This window comes from Thamnophis sirtalis, unplaced genomic scaffold, assembly GCF_051295495.1.
Source record: "Thamnophis sirtalis isolate CommonGarterSnake01/CBP01778 unplaced genomic scaffold, rThaSir2_p1.2 scaffold_13, whole genome shotgun sequence".
Classification (NCBI taxonomy): Eukaryota; Metazoa; Chordata; class Lepidosauria; order Squamata; family Natricidae; genus Thamnophis; species Thamnophis sirtalis.
In genome coordinates this window covers 3,087,608-3,105,115 of record NW_028261393.1, presented here as the reverse complement: position 1 = coordinate 3,105,115, position 17,508 = coordinate 3,087,608, and the positions used below count along the sequence as shown (strand labels likewise).

Genomic DNA, 17,508 nt, shown 5'->3' with positions numbered 1-17,508 from the left:
CAGTTCTTGTCTGGCCTTAGAGATGACAGTCGCCTGGGGGCCTTTGGGTCAATCACTAGGAGTCAGGGACTTCTAGCCCTGCTTTTGATATAAACGCCGACTTTGAGCCAAATCAGGGGTGAAATTCAGCAGGTGCTGACCAGTTCTGGAGAACCGGTAGCAGAAATTTTGAGTAGTTTGAACAACCGGTAAATGCCACCTCTGACTGGCTCCTCCCTCACCTATTCTCTGCCTCACAAATCCCAGCTGATCGGGAGGGAATGGGGATTTTACAGTATCCTTCCCCCTGGAGTGGGGAGGGAATGGAGATTTTGCAGTATGCTTCCCCTGGAATGGGGAGGGAATGGAGATTTTACAGTATCCTTCCCCTGGAGTGGGGAGGGACTGGAGATTTTGCAGTATGCTTCCCTTGGAGTGGGGAGGGAATGGAGATTTTACAGTATCCTTTCCCTGGAGTGGGGAGGGAATGGAGATTTTGCAGTATGCTTCCCTTGGAGTGGGGAGGGAATGGAGATTTTATAGTATCCTTCCCCTGGAGTGGGGAGGGACTGGAGATTTTGCAGTATGCTTCCCCTGGAGTGGGGAGGGAATGGAGATTTTACAGTATCCTTCCCCTGGAGTGGGGAGGGACTGGAGATTTTGCAGTATGCTTCCCTTGGAGTGGGGAGGGAATGGAGATTTTACAGTATCCTTTCCCTGGAGTGGGGAGGGAATGGAGATTTTGCAGTATGCTTCCCTTGGAGTGGGGAGGGAATGGAGATTTTATAGTATCCTTCCCCTGGAGTGGGGAGGGACTGGAGATTTTGCAGTATGCTTCCCCTGGAGTGGGGAGGGAATGGAGATTTTATAGTATCCTTCCCCTAGAGTGAGAGGGAATGGAGATTTTATAGAATCCTTTCCCTGGAGTGGGGAGGGAATGGAGATTTTGCAGTATGCTTCCCCTGGAGTGGGGAGGGAATGGGGATTTTACAGTATCCTTCCCCTGGAGTGGGGAGGGAATGGAGATTTTGCAGTATCCTTTCCCTGGAGTGGGGAGGGAATGGAGATTTTATAGTATCCTTCCCCTAGAGTGAGAGGGAATGGAGATTTTATAGTATCCTTTCCCTGGAGTGGGGAGGGAATGGAGATTTGTAGTATCCTTTCCCTGGAGTGGGGAGGGAATGGAGATTTTACAATATCCTTTCCCTGGAGTGGGGAGGGAATGGAGATTTTATAGTATCCTTTCCCTGGAGTGGGGAGGGAATGGAGATTTTACAGTATCCTTTCCTTGCCACGCCCACCAAGTCACACTCATCAAGCCAAGCCCACAGAACCGGTAGTAAAAAAAAATTGAATCCCATCACTGAGCCAAACGCTCTCTCTCAGCCCAATCACCTCTCAGGGGAAAACAGGAGGACGAAATATGAGGTATGTTTGCCGCTTTGTGTTATTTGTAACAAAAGTAATAAAGCTCGGGTAAAGTCTGATGAATAAATAACTGAAATGTCTTGTCCTCGTCCCAAAGGGGCTTTTTCAAAAGGCAACTGGGCTTTCTTTGTTTCTCCTGGAAGACGTTCCTCTTCTCGTCTAAGCAGCTTCTTCAGTTCTGACTGAAATGGTGTGGGATGAAAGGATTTAAATTCCTTGCAGTCCTCTGGTCCTTAGCGCTCTCTCTGAGAGTCTCTGAGGTCACCTGGAGGTTTTCTCTATGCTTGAATCGTGCCAATGGGTGTGGAACCTTCTGGGAGCTGCTGAAAGGACTGTGTTGGAGAGACTAAGCTGCCTCGTCCTTCTCATTTTTTATTCCTGTTTGTTTTACTTGGCTAAATGACCCCCTTGGACTCTATGGCAGTTCAGCCTGGGAAGGACGCGCTTACCTTACCAAGATCACGTTCCCCCAAACATAAAAAGCCTTGCTGAAGGGGTTGTAAGCCAGGCCTCGCGGGATCAGAGTTTTATTTGTGTATTCCTCGGTGCCCAGGAGCATCACAAACCCTTTATCAGAGGCTGTGGGGAAGAAAAGAGAACTGTCAAAAGAAAAGGTTTCAGTGGCAGCTGCAGGAAGACTACAAAAGAGAGGAAGGGAGAGAAGGAGGGAAGAAGCATCTCTTCTTCCTTTGTTTTGTGCCCCCGTTTATCTGAGGACCTTTCTTTGAAGGCTGCCGTTCTGAACCTCAAGTCCCCCTGAAATTCAGAGGATAGGACAGCTCCTGAACAACAGACTCAGCAGAAACACAAGGTAGAAAGGAACAAGGATAAATTACCAATTGGAGAGAACTTGGGGCGGAGGGGGAATGTTCTTAGAGCCCTCTGAGCTTGGCTGTTTTCTTGCAGACATTTCATCACCCAACTGGGCAACAATAGCAATGCTGGAAGGGAGTGGGGTTTGTTGTTGGAGGAGGAGGAGGAGGAGGAGGAGGAGGAGGAGGAGGAGGAGGAGGAGGAGGAGGAGGAGGAGGAGGAGGAGGAGGAGGAGGAGGAGGAGGAGAGAAGAACAAGAAGAGGAGGAGGAGAATAAGGTCCTTAGTGCCCTCTGAGCTTGGCTGTTTTCTTGCAGACATTTCATCACCCAACTGGGCAACAATAGCAGTGCTGGAAGGGAGTGGGGTTTGTTGTTGTTGTTGTTGTTGTTGTTGTTGTTGGAGGAGGAGGAGGAGGAGGAGGAGGAGGAGGAGGAGGAGGAGGAGGAAGGGGACGACGACAAGAGAAGAAGAACAAGAAGAGGAGGAAGAGAAGGAGGAGGAGAGTAAGGTCCTTAGTGCCCTCTGAGCTTGGCTGTTTTCTTGCAGACATTTCCATCACCCAACTAAGTATCATCAGTGCAAGGAGGAAGTGTGGTTTGCTCTCTTTTTTACATACTAATGGTTTGCCCTGTCAGTGTCTTGATGGTGACCCTTGATGAGGCTGTTGTTTGCTGTTACAAAACTCAGACAAACAGGCTAACAGCACGGCTGGCAGAGGAATTCTGGGAGTTGAATCCATGCGTCCTAAAGTTGCCAAAGTTGGGAAGCCCTGCATTAAGCAACACCCACCTTTTCTGTTGCAACCCCTTCCCTCTGGAACAACGTTTCCCCCTAAGAGCCGGTTGGCCTCCATTCTGCTATTGTCTGGAAAAGCAGTGAAGTCCTGGTTCTTCTCCCAGGCCATTGAAAAGGGGAGGGAGACGCCCCCTCCCTTCTTCTTCTCCCGCTCTGTTGTTTTTCTTTCTTTCTTGTGAAAGAGGTTTTTCTCATCTCCCTCTTGTTTGTGTTGCCATTTCATTCTTCTGAGCTGCCCAGTTATTGAGAGTCGGGCGGCATGACGGTATGATAAATGAGTATCATGCTGTTTTGTCACAGAGGCAGCCAGATGTTTAGACCTCCTCCCCCTCCCAAGGACCAAGTGAGTTTCATAAACCAGGGAAGAGTGTGCTTCTTACCCTCAGGGACACGGGTAGGGATTTCATATAGTTTTTCAAAGTGTTCCTGCTCTGGAAACAGAAAAGGAAACAAAGGTGAGTGTGTGAACACAAACAGTTGAAAGCAGGGGTGTCAAACTCAAGGCCCAGAAACCGGATCCGGCCTGCGGGGTGCTTAGATCTGGCCCACAGGGATGCCCACAGGTAAATTGCTGGGAGGAAGAGGCCAAAGGGTTGGGGCCGGTGAGTGGGTGGGGCTACATTCAGTGTATAAGTCACGCCCAAATCTTCACCCTCTTTTAGGGATGAAAAAGTTGCATCTTATACTCAGAAAATAAGCTAAGTCCCCGACTTAACAACAGTTCGTTTAGTGCCCATCTGAAGTTATAACGGCACTGAAAGAAGTGATTTATGACACTTCCTTCTCACCCTTACGACTTTTACAGCCTCCCTGTGGTCACGTGATCAAAAGTAACATGGCTCGTAATTATGACAGTAGCCGTCATAATCCTGGGGTTATGCGATCCCCTTTTGCGATCTTCTGACAAGCAAGATGAACAGGGGAAGCCAGATTCACTTCACCAGCCTGTTACTAAGTTAAGGTGCGGTGATTCACTTGACAAGCGTGGCAAGGGAGGCCATCAAATGCGGCCAAGCTCAACTTCACAAATGCGTTGCTCAGCGGCAGCAATTTCCCCCTCCATTGTGGTCAAGGAGTCCCTTGGAAAAGGACACGAGCATTATTACCTCTGTCGTATGAAATAATGTAAGATTTCCTTCTGGAAATGTGAGTCACCAGCAAATAGAACATGTTTTGGTCTATCATCGAGACCCATGAAATGTTACACGGAGCATCTGGAGAAAAGAAAAAGAGAGGTCTAAATTTGGAGGGATGCATGGAAGTGTGCTGGATGCGCCCATCCCAAAGTGCCGTCCACCTTTTTCCCAAATCTCCACAGCAGCTGAAGCCTACAGAAACTACCCAGTGAGTCAACTCTGAAGCAAAGCTGGCTGAGGCCATCTTGTGCTGCCTCATAGTTGACACGAAGCCGGAGGGAGGGAAGGGAGGGGGAGGGAAGTAGAGAGCCCTGCTAACAAGTCAAAACAGAAAGTTTTCCTGTGGGAACCAAGGTCATCGTAATAGGTGGATGGTGAAGGAGGAGCTCACTGGCTGTATTCATTGGACAATCTGACGGGTGACACCTGGGAGGGGTGTGTGTGAAAATGAGGTGAAAACTGTGGGAACGTAGAGTTGGTTTTCACCGGCTGTGCCGACAGGATGTATCTTTGAGGAATCTACCTGCCTCGGAGTTCTGCTTTCAATGGGTGTGTTACTCGGAACGCTGACATGGAGGGGAAAGGAAAAGCAACTTTTCAACATAGAAAAGGACTTACGGAATATTTGAAAGCATACAGTCCTCCTCTTTTCTTTTAGGGAGGCACTCGCCTTCACAATCCCATCTAAAAAAAACAACAGAAGAAAAAGAGTTCTTCCTTTCCTGGGCAGGGTCTCACACCTGTCAAAATGCTGCAATGTTATTTTACAGGTGGTGGTCCTCGACTTACAACCGTTCACTTAAGTGACCGTTCGACCATTTTTCCACGGCGCTGGGGGAAAAAAGTGACTTCGGACCAGCTTTTCACTCTTAACAACCCTCGCAGCGCTCTCGCGTTCAAAATTCAGATGGTTCGTATTTAGGAGGGTCACCGTGTCCCAAGGTCACGTGATCCCCTTTTGCGACCTTCTGGTCAGCAAATTCCACGGGGAAGGCCAGATGGGCTTAAGAACTTTGTTACTAATTGAACAACCAGGGCAAGGGAATTGGGCATAAAAACGGGCCAAAACTCACTTAACAAACGTCTCGCTCAGCCACAGGAATGCTGGGCTCAATTGTGGTCATAAGCCGAGGACTAGCTATACGAGAGGATGGAAGAGTAGCATCTCTCAGGTGGGACCCAGTTCATTCTCATCGGAGTCGAATACACTACCCCAAAGGTGCTTTTTCAGGAGGCAGCTGGACTTCCTTGTTTTTTCTTTGGAAGACGTTTCTCAGCTCTGACCGGATGTTGGGGAATGGGAGGATGTATATTCCTTGCAGACAGTTGCCTCCTGAAAAAAGCACCTTTGGCCCAACCATGACCTGGAGGACTGGGAATCTCTGCAGACTTTTAGCTATACAATTTGGGATGAAGACCCTTGGAATGGATTTCCAGAGAAAGAAATTGCAGACTACAAGAACCAGGAGCACCACTCGGTTGACCTTGAGGACACAGACAAGCCTCCAAGTGGCCTCAACGACCCTCTCAAAAGGATGCAAATGACCAGCTGTCTGCAAGGAGCATCAATCCTTCCCATTCCCCACCATCCGGTCAGAGCTGAAGAAGCTTCTGGTATGAGAAGCGAAAAGTCTTCAAAAGAAACAAAACCCAGAAAATCCAGTTGCCTCCTGAAAAAGCAACTTTGGGACAACCGTGAGCTGGATGACGGAGAATCCCTACACACTTCTGATACCTTTGCAGCTTATAAGGAAGAATTCCCCTTCCTGGGAACCACCACTGAGGGCGATCACGAATTCGGTGTTACTGTGATGGAAAAAGACAGGAAGCAGCTTCCTCACGCAGACGTTGTTCAAGATCCGGGTCCACAGCTCTAAAGGGGCAACAGAGGGAGAAAGAACAGAGGGTTATAAGATCCTGGCATTCTGCCCATAAACCTCTTGCAACTTCCGGCTACCTTCGAAAAGAGACGAAGAGAAGGATCGGCGGTCAGGGGGATGGACTCAAGGGCAGTGGCCGATGGGTGAGTGCACCATTGAAAGAATTGCCCCAAAGGTGCAGAACGGCCATGGTGGCACACGGGTTAGAATGCAGTATTGCAGGCTCACTTTGCCGACTGCCAGGAGTTCGATCCTGACCGGCACAAGATCAATTCAGCCTTCCATCCTTCCGAGGTGGGTCAAATGAGGACCCAGATTGTTGGGGGGCAATAGGCTGACTCTGTAAACTGATTAGAGAGGGCTGGAAAGCCATGTGAAATGCACCATCACGGCTATTGACAACACACACACACACAAACACGCATGGGATTCCAGAGGAGTTACTCTAATGAATCACATTTCCACGTGTAATTATAGATCATTCAATCTCTGGGATCTTAATAATTCACGGAGTAATGCAGGGACGCGAGGAATCCAGTGGGTTGAGTTGACTCTGGCATAAAGCTTTGATTTTTTCTACGGATTATAGACCTTCCTGGTGAAGCCATGCTCCTGGGAGCATCGCGGTGGGATAGGGGTGGAGGCGCAGGAGCATTTTTGTGGGTTTTTCCTTTTAGGCACACATACCAGATCCTTTGGCTTCTAGGTGCAAAAGTGAATAATGCCCTGTAAAGTAATAGACCAGTTGGTTTTGCCGGATGAAGAGCGTGCTTTCGGTAGCGATGGTGTCTACAATGGAGGAGGAGAATTTTGCCTGCGGGCAGGAAAGGGAGCCAATCCAGCAGCTGTCAATGGCGACCTGGAGCAGAGGAGACAAAAGCCAAAGCTGTCTCAGCTGAGGGGAGACAGCCTTCCCCAAGGGCAGCAGCCTTTATACACAGGGTAGTCCTCGACTTACAAAGGAGGCCGAAATCTCTGTGGCTAAGCGAGATGTTGGTTAAGTGAGCTTTGCCCCCATTTTATGACCTTTCTTTGCCACAGTTGTTAAGTGGATCAGAGTAGACGTTAAGGTGGTTGCATGGTTGTTCAGGACATCTGGCTTCCCCGTGGATTTTGCTGGTCAAGAGGTCGCAAAAGGGGATCGTGTGACCCCCTGGGACACTGCAACTGTCATAAATGTGAGTCAACTGAATTTTGATTTACGTGATGTTGCCAATGGAGGCAAGTGTGAAAAATGGCTATAAGTGACTTTTTTCAGCAATAGCAATAGAACTTACATACTGCTTCGCAGGGCTTTAACAGCCCTCTCTAAGCGGTTTTACAGAGTCAGCATTTTTGCCCCAACAATCTGGGTCCTCATTTGACCCACCTGGGAAGGATGGAAGGCTGAGTCAACCTTGAGCCAGTTCGAACTCTTCAACTGCAGGCAGCAGAATTTAGCCTGCAATACTGCATTCTAACCACCGCCCCAGCATGGCTCTTAGTAATGTTGTAACTCAGAATGGTCTCTGGATGAACTGTTGTAAGTCGAGGACTACCCGTAGTTATTTTTTTTCACCCCATTTACCCCGTTTACCTCTATGGGGTGAAACGTATCAAAGTTCGTGTTTGAGATGAGGACGATCTTCTTGTCGGGGATCCCTCCCAGGATAAGGACAGGCGCATGCCGGTAAGTGAACCACAGGGGGCGTGATGGGTCATTCTTCTTAAAGATACCCTTCAAGTCCTTCAACTGTACTCAACCAGACAGGGAGATAAAAGAAACGGTCAGCACTTGTCCATCAACGCAAAAGGTTTGATTCCACAATGTTTCCAAAGATGCTTAGGGACTGGGTGGCTGAAAGATATAAAAAACAATCGCTGGACTACGGTATGTCTAGCTGGATTCACAATGGAAAGAGACGCTGGAGTGACCTCTGTCCAGGGGAACCAAGAGGAATTTGCCTTATTGAATGCAAGTAGGTTTTGCTATGGTCTGTTGGCTGCCAGCGCCCCCAGCAACCGAATCAGAGGAGGATGTGGCATGGGAGTCAGGGCAGCATCAAGGCAACCTGAGAGCTCTGAGGGGGAAGAGGGAACGGAGCTGGCAGAGAGAGAGAGAGAGTAAGAGGCGGAGTCTGGCTGTTCGACAGTCCTCAGATGGAGAGTCAACAGTCCCAAGGTCTGGAGGTGGCTGATGAGGAAGAGGAGGAACAGCTGGGCCCAGTGCCTGATGCATGGATGCGTAGAAGGCAGAGGAGAGGAGAGCAGTGGAAATCTATAGCCGGTCCTTGGGATGGAAGAGCCACAGCTGCTACTGAATCCCCACCCTAGTTCTGGAGGTAAAAGGCAGGGGACAGAAATAAATAAATGTGGCAGACAACGATTCATCTTCTGGCCAGACGGACTTGTTAGCCTGTGGTGAGAGAGAAACGTTTTTGCCGGAGCTGCCGGCACTCCAAATTAAAGGAATCTTTGAGTTCACTTCAGAAGGTTGGTTGTGTTTGGGGAGCTGGGTCAGAGCAGGCTTATTAAGACCATGGACCGATCCCCAAGGATCGTATGTCTACATTTGCAAATTACCTTGTCTCCAACCCAGCTCCCTGTATGCCTATACCGGGTGGAACCCAGTTCAGGAGTGGGGACAAGGTAATTTGCTGTGGGCTGAGGGTTTGCAAATGTAGACATACATTTGCGTACCCGTAGTGTGATGGCATGACCATGCCCCCGTACCAGTATGGTCCCCTGGCCTGCACCCGTTTGCAAGGCACTTCTCAAAGAGAAGGAAGTGAGCGCGAGGCTTCTTTAGAGGACAAGAACAGAGTTGAAGCCCTTTCTGAAGCAGCTGGAAAAGGTGCACGAAGGTCGGAGGGGGGGGAAGGAATTCAAACTTCATCCTCCTGGTGAGATGCCGGGCTTTAGGCAAAGGCTGGAGTGAAGGGCTCTGGCTCGCTCATTCTCTCTCCCTCCCTAGTGTAGTTTGATGCAGGCAGAAGCTCATTTTGCAAACTTGCAGTCAGTGAAGCTGGGCACCGGTGAGGGCTGACTTTTTGCATAGCTTTATCCAGCTGTGTGGATAAAGCTATGCAAAAAGCCAGCCCAGCTTCACTGACTGCAGGCTTGAAAAAGACGATGTGGCTCCACCTGCAATCAAACTAGACTGGGGAGGGGGAGCATGAGCGAGCACTGAGGAGACCACAGGAGGAGGGAAGCCAGGAAAGGGGCATGCTGTAGCACACACACTTTCCCTCAGCCCCATTCTTTCGGAGGGCTCTGGTCGGCTCCCCTCCAGCTTCTCTGTCTCTCCTGTCACCCCAGCCTGCCAGCAAGAGGTGAATGTGTGGGCTTTATTGCATTCCAGGCATTTCCCACCTGAACAGCATGCTGCATTTGCAATGGGGGACGTGTTTGGGGAAGGTAGTGGGGGAATGGGGGGTGCATAGGAGCTGCTTTCAAGCCATTGGGAGAGATCCAATCCTGTGTTTGTGTGTGAGAGAGGGGGGGGGAAGGAGGGAGGGAGGGAGAAAGAAAAAGAAAAAAGAAAGAAAGAAGGAAAGTTAACTTTTAGCCGGGAGATTCAACAAAGGAGAAAAACAAATGCTGTCGCTTTAAATCAGAACTGAGCATGCCTGACTATGGAATTCTTGGAGCTGAAGTCCACAAGTGTTAATGCTGAAGTCCACAAGTGTTAATGCTGCAAACTTTAAATTGAAGCTTTAAATTAAAAAGTTGTTCGGAAGGCTTTGGATGATTCCCTGCTTGTGAATGGAGCCAAACTTTCTATAGGCTCATTATCTCTATCAGGAATGTGCCTTAGGCAGGTTTCATTGTTAGCAGAAAGAAAGAAAAACAGCACAGCAATTTGACCACCTCGGAAGTCATCTAGTCCACCCCCCTGCTGGAGCAGGAAACCTTACATTGTCTGGATTATTTTTGGTGCCTCTAACAGAGAGGAAAATTGCCAGAAAGGAGGAGGAGTTTACTAGGACAAGGCTGCCATGTAGAGGAAGGCAGAGATAGTCCTTTATTTATGACTACAATTGAGTCCAAAATGTTGGTTGCAAAGCAAGAGCATTGTTAAGTGAGCTTCACCACATTTTACCTAATCCATGGTGAGTGACATCAAGTTGGCCATACCCACCCAGTCACATGACCACCAGGCCACGCCCACAAAATAGGTGACGCCCACAGAATAGATCGTAAAATTTTTGAAACCCACCTTTTCTCCAATCCTGAATATTTCTGATTTCTCGGATTGTGCCATAAATCCATTTACGTTAATGATCAGCCTAGGAAGAAAGGGAAAGAGGAAGCTCGTGCATATGAATATTTCATTTACTACGTTTGTGAGTGACTTGTCTGCCAAAGTAAATTATACTGTGATATGATACTTGGGTCCAAGAGACCCGCAACAAAGGGAAAAGCAAAAAGGAAGAAATGAGGGAGGAGCAATTTAGAATAAAATTATGTGACGGCAACAGCAGGAAAAGGAGGAATCGAAAGGTTTGGTTCTAACAAAGTGGTTTGAGAGGCAGTTTGGTCTAGTGGTTCAGGATAGTAGGCTAGAAAGTGGGAGACCATGACTTTTCTCTAGTCCTGCTTTAGCTATGAAAGTTGGCTTGACTTTGGGCTTATCACTAGGAGAGGTAGTTCCAGTCCCGCCTTAGGCATGAAAGCTAGGTGATTTTGGGGCAATCAACAGAAGACTGTGAGTTCTAATCCTGTTTTGGGTTTAAAAGCCAGCTGGGTGACCTTGGGCCAGTCACTTTCTCTCAGTCCAACTCCCCTCACTGGGTGGTTGTTGTCATTGTGGGTAAGATAGGAAGAGGAAGGTACTGTATGTTGGATAGCTTCGCCACCTTCAGTTATTCGTAAAAGAATAATAAATGCAGGAAAAAAAATAAATGAATGAAAGGTATCTAACATTAATTCCCTGGTTGTCAGCGTTTAGCCAGAGGGAAGGCTAGAAAGACCATTATCCACAGCTATTCTTACCTCCTGTTGGGTACAGGGAGCCCAAAGCCATTAGTCCTCACTAAAACGCGGTTCACAACACTGCCGTTCATGAAGGGCATCGGCACGAACCAAAATATCTTGCAAACTTCCTCGCTGTCACAAGTTGAATCTGGAGAGACAAAGAGCAGCACATCACAAGGCCTGAGCTGCTTGCCGAAAGACGATAGAAATCTCTCCCATGTTACCCGACAGAGGCATGATTTTTACACTGTTTTCATAGGGATGTAAAGAGGTGGTTCCTTGACTTACGACAGTTCGAAGTTACAACGGCACCAGAAAAATATTAAGTTATGACCGTCTTTTGCGGTTAGGACCTTTGCAGCATCCCCAGGGTCAAAATTCAGATGGTGAAATTCAGCCGGTTCTGACAGGTTCTGGAGAACCGGTAGCAGAAATTTTGAGTGGTTCGGAGAACTGGCAATCCCCACCTCTGCCTGGCCCCAGAGTAGGATGGGAATGAGAATTTTGCAATATCCTTCCCCCTGGAGTGGGGAGGGAATGGAGATGTTGCAGTATCCTTCCCCTGCTATGCCCACCAAGCCATGCCCACAGAACCAGTAGTAAAAAAAAATGACTTTCACCACTGCCACAAACCCACCGTTCAACCGGAATTGGGCAGCCAACATTTCGATCTGTAGTTGTTCTACTTTCTGGCGCATAGGGTTGACAGGCCGTTCAAAATAGACCCTCAGAATGGGATTCAGTCCGCTGTAGTAGCCCACCCGAGTAGCTAAGTCGCCACTCTGCAAGGAGAAGGACAGAGAGCCTCTCACCAAGTGATCCTTTTTATGATGATGATGATAAGGCTTTTTATTTATTCTTGTAAGCATTGCCCTTGTGATGAGATAGCTGGCAAACGCATTGAACGAACAATAATAGTAGTAATTCTAAGCTAATGAACTTGGGAGGATTGGGTGGTCCTGGCTCCCTACAGCAACTGCAGGCCCACTCCAGATGTCATCCAGCCTAGCCCTTCCCCCCCCCCACCAAAGTGTGTCACTTTATTTACTAAATAACTAAAGCAAATAACAGTTAACCGGTGGAACAGCTTGCCTTCAGAAGTTGTGGGTGCTTCATCACTGGAGGATTTTAGGAAGAGACCGCAGTCACACATTTCAACCTGCATAGGACTCCTGCTTGAGCAGTGGGTTGGTCCAGAACAGGAGTCTCCAACCTTGGCAACTTTAAGCCTGGCAGACTTCAACTCCCAGAATTCCCCAGCCAGCTCTTCCCTAGCAAACTTTAAGCCTGGCGGACTTCAACAGTTGAAGTCTGCCAGGCTTAAATTTGCTAAGATTGGAGACCCCTGGTCTAGAAGACCTCCAAGGTCCCTTCCAGCTCTATTCTGATTGACAAAAGCAGGACCCTTCCCAACCTAATTCCACTCCTTCTCTCGATCAAGGAACCCTTACCAATTACGCATGCGTTTCATCCTTACCCAATAGACGCAAACTAGAGATATTTTCAGGAAGTATGGAAATCCATAGTAACGCTTTTTTAAAAGAAAGAAAGAAAGAAAGAAAGTTATTTTCAGGACATCACACACAATGCTTTTTCCCCATAAGGCTAGTGAGAGCTGTTATCTTCTACATCTCCAGTGAGTAATTCACCAAACTTTGATGCTTACTGCACTGGCTAAATTCAAAGCTGGATTGGGGAGGGGAGGGAGGGAGGGAGAGAGAGAGAGACAGAGACAGAGAGAGAGGGGGGGAAGGAGAGGGAGAGGGAGCGAGAGAGACAGACAGAGAGATAATAGATAATAGGAGATAGTAACTCGGCTTGCCACGCTCCCCAACCGGTTCTCTCAGCAGCAGCATAGGCAATTGTTTAGTACTGCACATGAGCTAGGCTCAGCATGTCCCTGAGCGAACTGGCAGTACCAGCAGCTGGGACCCACCCCTGATAGGTAGGTAGGGAGGTGGGTGGGTGGATAGGAGGGAGAGATGGATGGGAGAGATAAAATCAGACGCAAGTCCCCTTCCACCGCCTTGCTTAGCAATGGCTATTCTGATCCCAACTGCAGTTATAAATTGAGGTCTACCCATATATGGAGGGGTGGGGGGGATCCATTTGTCTGTCTTGAGGCTTCCATGCTTTACTCAGGAGCCTTGGAGGATCTAGAAACCAAATGCGCCTTCTGCTCTCCTGTCTTTCATAGCCTCCGAGGTAAGAGGTACTCACTGCATCTTTGTCATTGGGATCTATTGGTGAATCTTTGAGATCCATGAAGAAATCGGCCACACTGGGAATCTCTTCCTGGTCAATGTAGTTGCTTAAGACTCCATCCGGATCCTGAGTTTTACGGAGATCCACAGACCACCTGCATTGTATCTGCGAGAGGCAAAGCTTCAATTGGAGGAGGAGACAAAGCAGGTGGGGCAGAAAAGATTTCCACATCATGGGCGCTTCCCTACAAAAGATGAGATGGGGAGGGAGGGGAGGGGAGAAGAGAGAGGGGAGAGGGGAAAAGAGGAGAGAAGGGGAGAAGGGAGGGGGTAGGGGAAGAGAGAAGGGGAGGAGAAGGGAAGGGGAAGGGAGGAGAGGGGGAGGGGAGGGGAAGGGAGGAGAGGGGAAGGGATGAGAGGAGAGGAGGAGAGAGAGGAGGGGAGGACAAGGGAGAGGAGGGGAGAAGAAGGGAGGGGAGAGGGGAGGACAAGATATTTGTTGTCATTTTTTACTGCATAAAATGCAGTTGCACGCATTAAAAATGAAATTGCTGCCTGCTCTGAAAAGCATATACATACATAACACACACATACCCATGCTACATACATAAGCATGTACCTACACCTATACATACATATGCATCACACACACACAAACCCCTGTCCATCTTGAATGTGTAGAGGGAAGAGGAAACTTGAGAGGCCACAAAGTTGAAGCTGTAGGGAAGAAAACGGACTGACTCGGGATGTTCTGCTTCAGGTCCCACAAAGCCCCCTCCCTCCCCTCCCCCACCAGAGAACAAGGCAAGCAGGCTGTGCAGAGGACAGGGAGCGTCCCAGGCAATCCTGCGGACGGATCCTGCTCAAGCGTCGCTTCTGTACTCTGAAAGCAAAGAGAAAGCGAGCCAACCCTCCCTTCCAACTTTCCTTTAAGAATCCCTGTTCAAAAGGTTACGATCAACAGGGAATTAGATGATCGACATTATGGCCACCATGCTCCACGTTTGATCACACTGAGCATGACTTCAAGAAGGATGCTGAGGGGATCAAGGGGAGAGCCAGTTTGGTTTAGTGATTTAGGCAGCAGGTCAGAAAGCTGGAGATGGCGAGTTCAAGTCCTGCCTTAGTCAAGAAAGCCACCTGGGTGACTTTGGGCCTGTCCTCACTCTCAGCACAATTCACCTCCTGGGCTTCTGTTACTGTGAAGAAATTGGAAGTATTAGGTATGTTCATCATCTTGAGCTAGTTGTAAAAATAATACATGTGTAATAATACAAAAATAATGATATGTGTATGCCCGTATGTATGTATGTATGTGTAATGATATTACATAACTGCAACTTTCAGTATTATGTATATATGTACATATGCCCTTCCTGCTGCCTATGCGGAGTTTGCAGCAAAGAGAAAATATCTGCTGTGAACCCCACGTAGGTGTCAGGAAGGGCAACCGGCCAATAAATGCCAGATGACTCCATTCAGTCATTTCAACTCCAGCCGGTTCAAAGGGATTACAGGGTCATAAAAAGGAAGAAATAATGTCTGTGTATGGATATGGCTACGGATATATACCGTACTTACACGTTTAAACCTTCCATGAACCCTAATTCTTAAATAACACTGAAAATATAACCAATGGGAACTTTCTCGGTTTTCTTTTCGATTAGTCTGGAGGTTCCTGGCAGCCATTGCCGTAATAGGTTTTTAAAAACAGCCATTAGTCCATAATGGTAGTCTCCTGCTTGAGCAGGGGGCTGGACTAGAAGACCTCCCAGGTCCCGTCCTACTCTGTTATTCGGTCTAGTCTCAACCCTTCCTACTCTGTCTTTCTTTTTACAATCCCAGAGCAAGGAGATAACATTGTTGTTCTGAATCAGCCTCCTATGGGACTCCTGAATTAAATTGGGGAGGGACAACTTTTATCATCACTTTGAAGTCTAATTTGTGTATTTCGATTCACACTTCCAGCCTCTGAAATACCATCTGTGACAGTGAACACTTCAGGTTCAATGCAGCATTTACAAATTCTTTTTCCCCCCGTTTTGTTTTGCCTACAAACTGCTTGGAGAAAGTTGATACTGAAGACATACAGGTAGTGAAAAAAAACGACCTTTCACCATTTGACACACGTAAGTGTGTGATCAAAATTCAGGGGCTTGGCAACTGGCTTGTATTTATGACGGTTGCAGCGTTCCGGGCTCACGTGATCCCCTTTTGCGACCTTCCGACAAGCAAAATGAACGGGGAATCCACTTAACAACCACGTTCACTAGCTTAGAACCTGCAGGGATTCACTTAGCAGCAGATGGCATGTGATGCTTGAATGAAAGCATTGGGGTTCATACTTATGACCATTGCTGCGTGATCCCCTTTTGTGACCTTCTGGCAAGCAGAGTCAAGGGGGAAGCTAGATTCACTTAACCACCGGGTTACTGGCTTATCAACTGAGGTGGTTCCTTTAACAACCACGGCAAGAAAGGTGCAAAACTGGACAAAATTCATTTATGCACCTTGTGTATCCAATCACACTTGGCCAATAAAGAATTGAATTCTATTCTTCTATTCTGAATTCTATTCGATTCTTCTATTTTATTCTATTCTATTCTCTATTTTCTCTATTGTATTCTATTTTCTATTCTAAAGAAACACCCGAGTTTTAACAACAGACACTGGGAGCTCAATTGTGGTCGTAACTCGAGGACTACCCGTACTTAATACGGCAATAATGGACCTTCCACATTGGGGCTGCAGAACCACTAGAGGGCGGAAAAGGGGAAATTGTCTCTGCTGCCACCCAGCGGTCGGCCACGCCGGTGCAGCTCAGAGAGAGTGAAGAGCTGGCGCGGTGACGTCACCAGTGCCCGGTGACGTCACCAACCGTCACCGTCCTCGCCCGCTGAAATAAAGAGACCTGGCTAATTCGACGCCCAAAATCACCTCCGCTGCCACGCTTTGTGCTTCAGGGAAAGAGGGGCCTGGCCCGTCTTCCCCGCCTTCCCCTCAACCACCGGACCGAAACTCCGTTTAATCCGTCCACCCCTCAAAACTCTCTCCCCTCAACCGGCGCCGCCAGCGCGAGCGGTTCCAATAACTCTCCGCGCATGCGCCTAACTTCTCCCGCCGCCGCCCCCGCCGAAGACTTTCCTCCAGCCAATCGGGGCGAAGCGCGAGCCGGTTGCCTAGGGAGACGCTCGATTGACGGCAGGCGGCCGTAAAACGCGGTGTCGAGCGGATCCCGACTTTTTTTTTCGCGACAATCCCGCCGGGTGCAGATTTATGGCTTCGGCGGCGGCCCGGTGCTGAACGGGGCAGACGCGGCGGGGCTGAAGGAAGCGGCGGGCATGTACGAGCAACTTCGGGCCGAGTGGAACCGCATACGCCACCCACACCCCCCAAAAATGATGCGATATCGTGGAATATTAAAATACGTTAATGTTGCCGACTTGGGCAGCCTTATAAATCTGGAATAGATCCCAAAATTGACTAAACAGCAGCTTATTTTGGCAAGTGAGTATTTTTCAAGCAGGCGCGTAGCTAGCTGGGATACCTTCTAATTTTGAAATTAGCGGGCATCCACCTGTTCGGGCATCCACTGACCTGCTACCTGCCAGGTCCCCGCCGCATCACCAGCCATCCCATTAAAAGTGGCTGGGGCTGTCGGTGAGTCAACAGCGGATCAGAGGAGGAGCCGCTGCGGGACAGATGATAGTTGCTCTTTAAAAATTACGATTTAAAATTAAACCGAGTTGATTTAAATCAAGCATTTTTACTAGGTGGTTTAAATCATGATTTAAATCAACTTGGTTTAAAATCAGGAGTCCCCAAACCTGGCAACTTGAAGACTTGTGGACTTCAACTCCCAGAATTCTCCAGCCGGCTGGAGAATTCTGGGTGTTGAAGTCCACAAGTCTTCAAGTTGCCCAGTTTGAAGACCTCTGGTTTAAATCAAATCCACCCTGGTGTTGGGCCTGTGTTTTTCTGCTGTCCTTGGTGGTTGTGTCTTCTTTTTTGTTCATGCCCTGCGCCTTCTTATCTTCCCTCTCCAGGAGACATTTTAGAAATCGGAGCCCAGTGGAGCATCCTGAAGAAAGACATTCCGTCTTTTGAAAGATATATGGCCCAGCTCAAATGCTACTACTTTGACAAGTAAATATGTTGACCTTTGGGGAGTTTTGAGGGGATGTCGTCGCTCGCACTACCCCGGAAGCCGTGAGACGCTGTGGAAACTGTAAAAAAATATTCTGTCTGGGGTATGGGGTGAAATAGAATAGAATAGCAGAGTTGGAAGGGACCTTGGAGATCTTCTAGCTTGTTA

The 17,508-nt window shown here is 48.3% G+C and overlaps 1 protein-coding gene across 1 annotated transcript in view; it reads right to left on the bottom strand.

Annotated features, from left to right (window-relative positions):
* Positions 1 to 16,044, bottom strand: part of LOC148042895 (cation channel sperm-associated auxiliary subunit gamma-like) — a gene marked incomplete at its 5' end in the record, with an annotated part of 53,198 nt that extends 37,154 nt beyond the window's left edge. Inside the window, 13 exons of the mRNA XM_087727713.1 lie at positions 1,857 to 1,986; positions 3,398 to 3,448; positions 4,124 to 4,231; positions 4,772 to 4,837; positions 5,889 to 6,026; positions 6,721 to 6,892; positions 7,610 to 7,765; positions 10,232 to 10,301; positions 11,008 to 11,137; positions 11,627 to 11,771; positions 12,467 to 12,520; positions 13,210 to 13,438; positions 15,905 to 16,044. Coding sequence (XP_087583839.1) covers positions 1,857 to 1,986; positions 3,398 to 3,448; positions 4,124 to 4,231; positions 4,772 to 4,837; positions 5,889 to 6,026; positions 6,721 to 6,892; positions 7,610 to 7,765; positions 10,232 to 10,301; positions 11,008 to 11,137; positions 11,627 to 11,771; positions 12,467 to 12,520; positions 13,210 to 13,438; positions 15,905 to 16,044 — 1,589 coding nt within the window. The remainder of the gene's footprint in view (positions 1 to 1,856; positions 1,987 to 3,397; positions 3,449 to 4,123; positions 4,232 to 4,771; positions 4,838 to 5,888; positions 6,027 to 6,720; positions 6,893 to 7,609; positions 7,766 to 10,231; positions 10,302 to 11,007; positions 11,138 to 11,626; positions 11,772 to 12,466; positions 12,521 to 13,209; positions 13,439 to 15,904) is intronic.
* Positions 16,045 to 17,508: the final 1,464 nt, after the last annotated feature.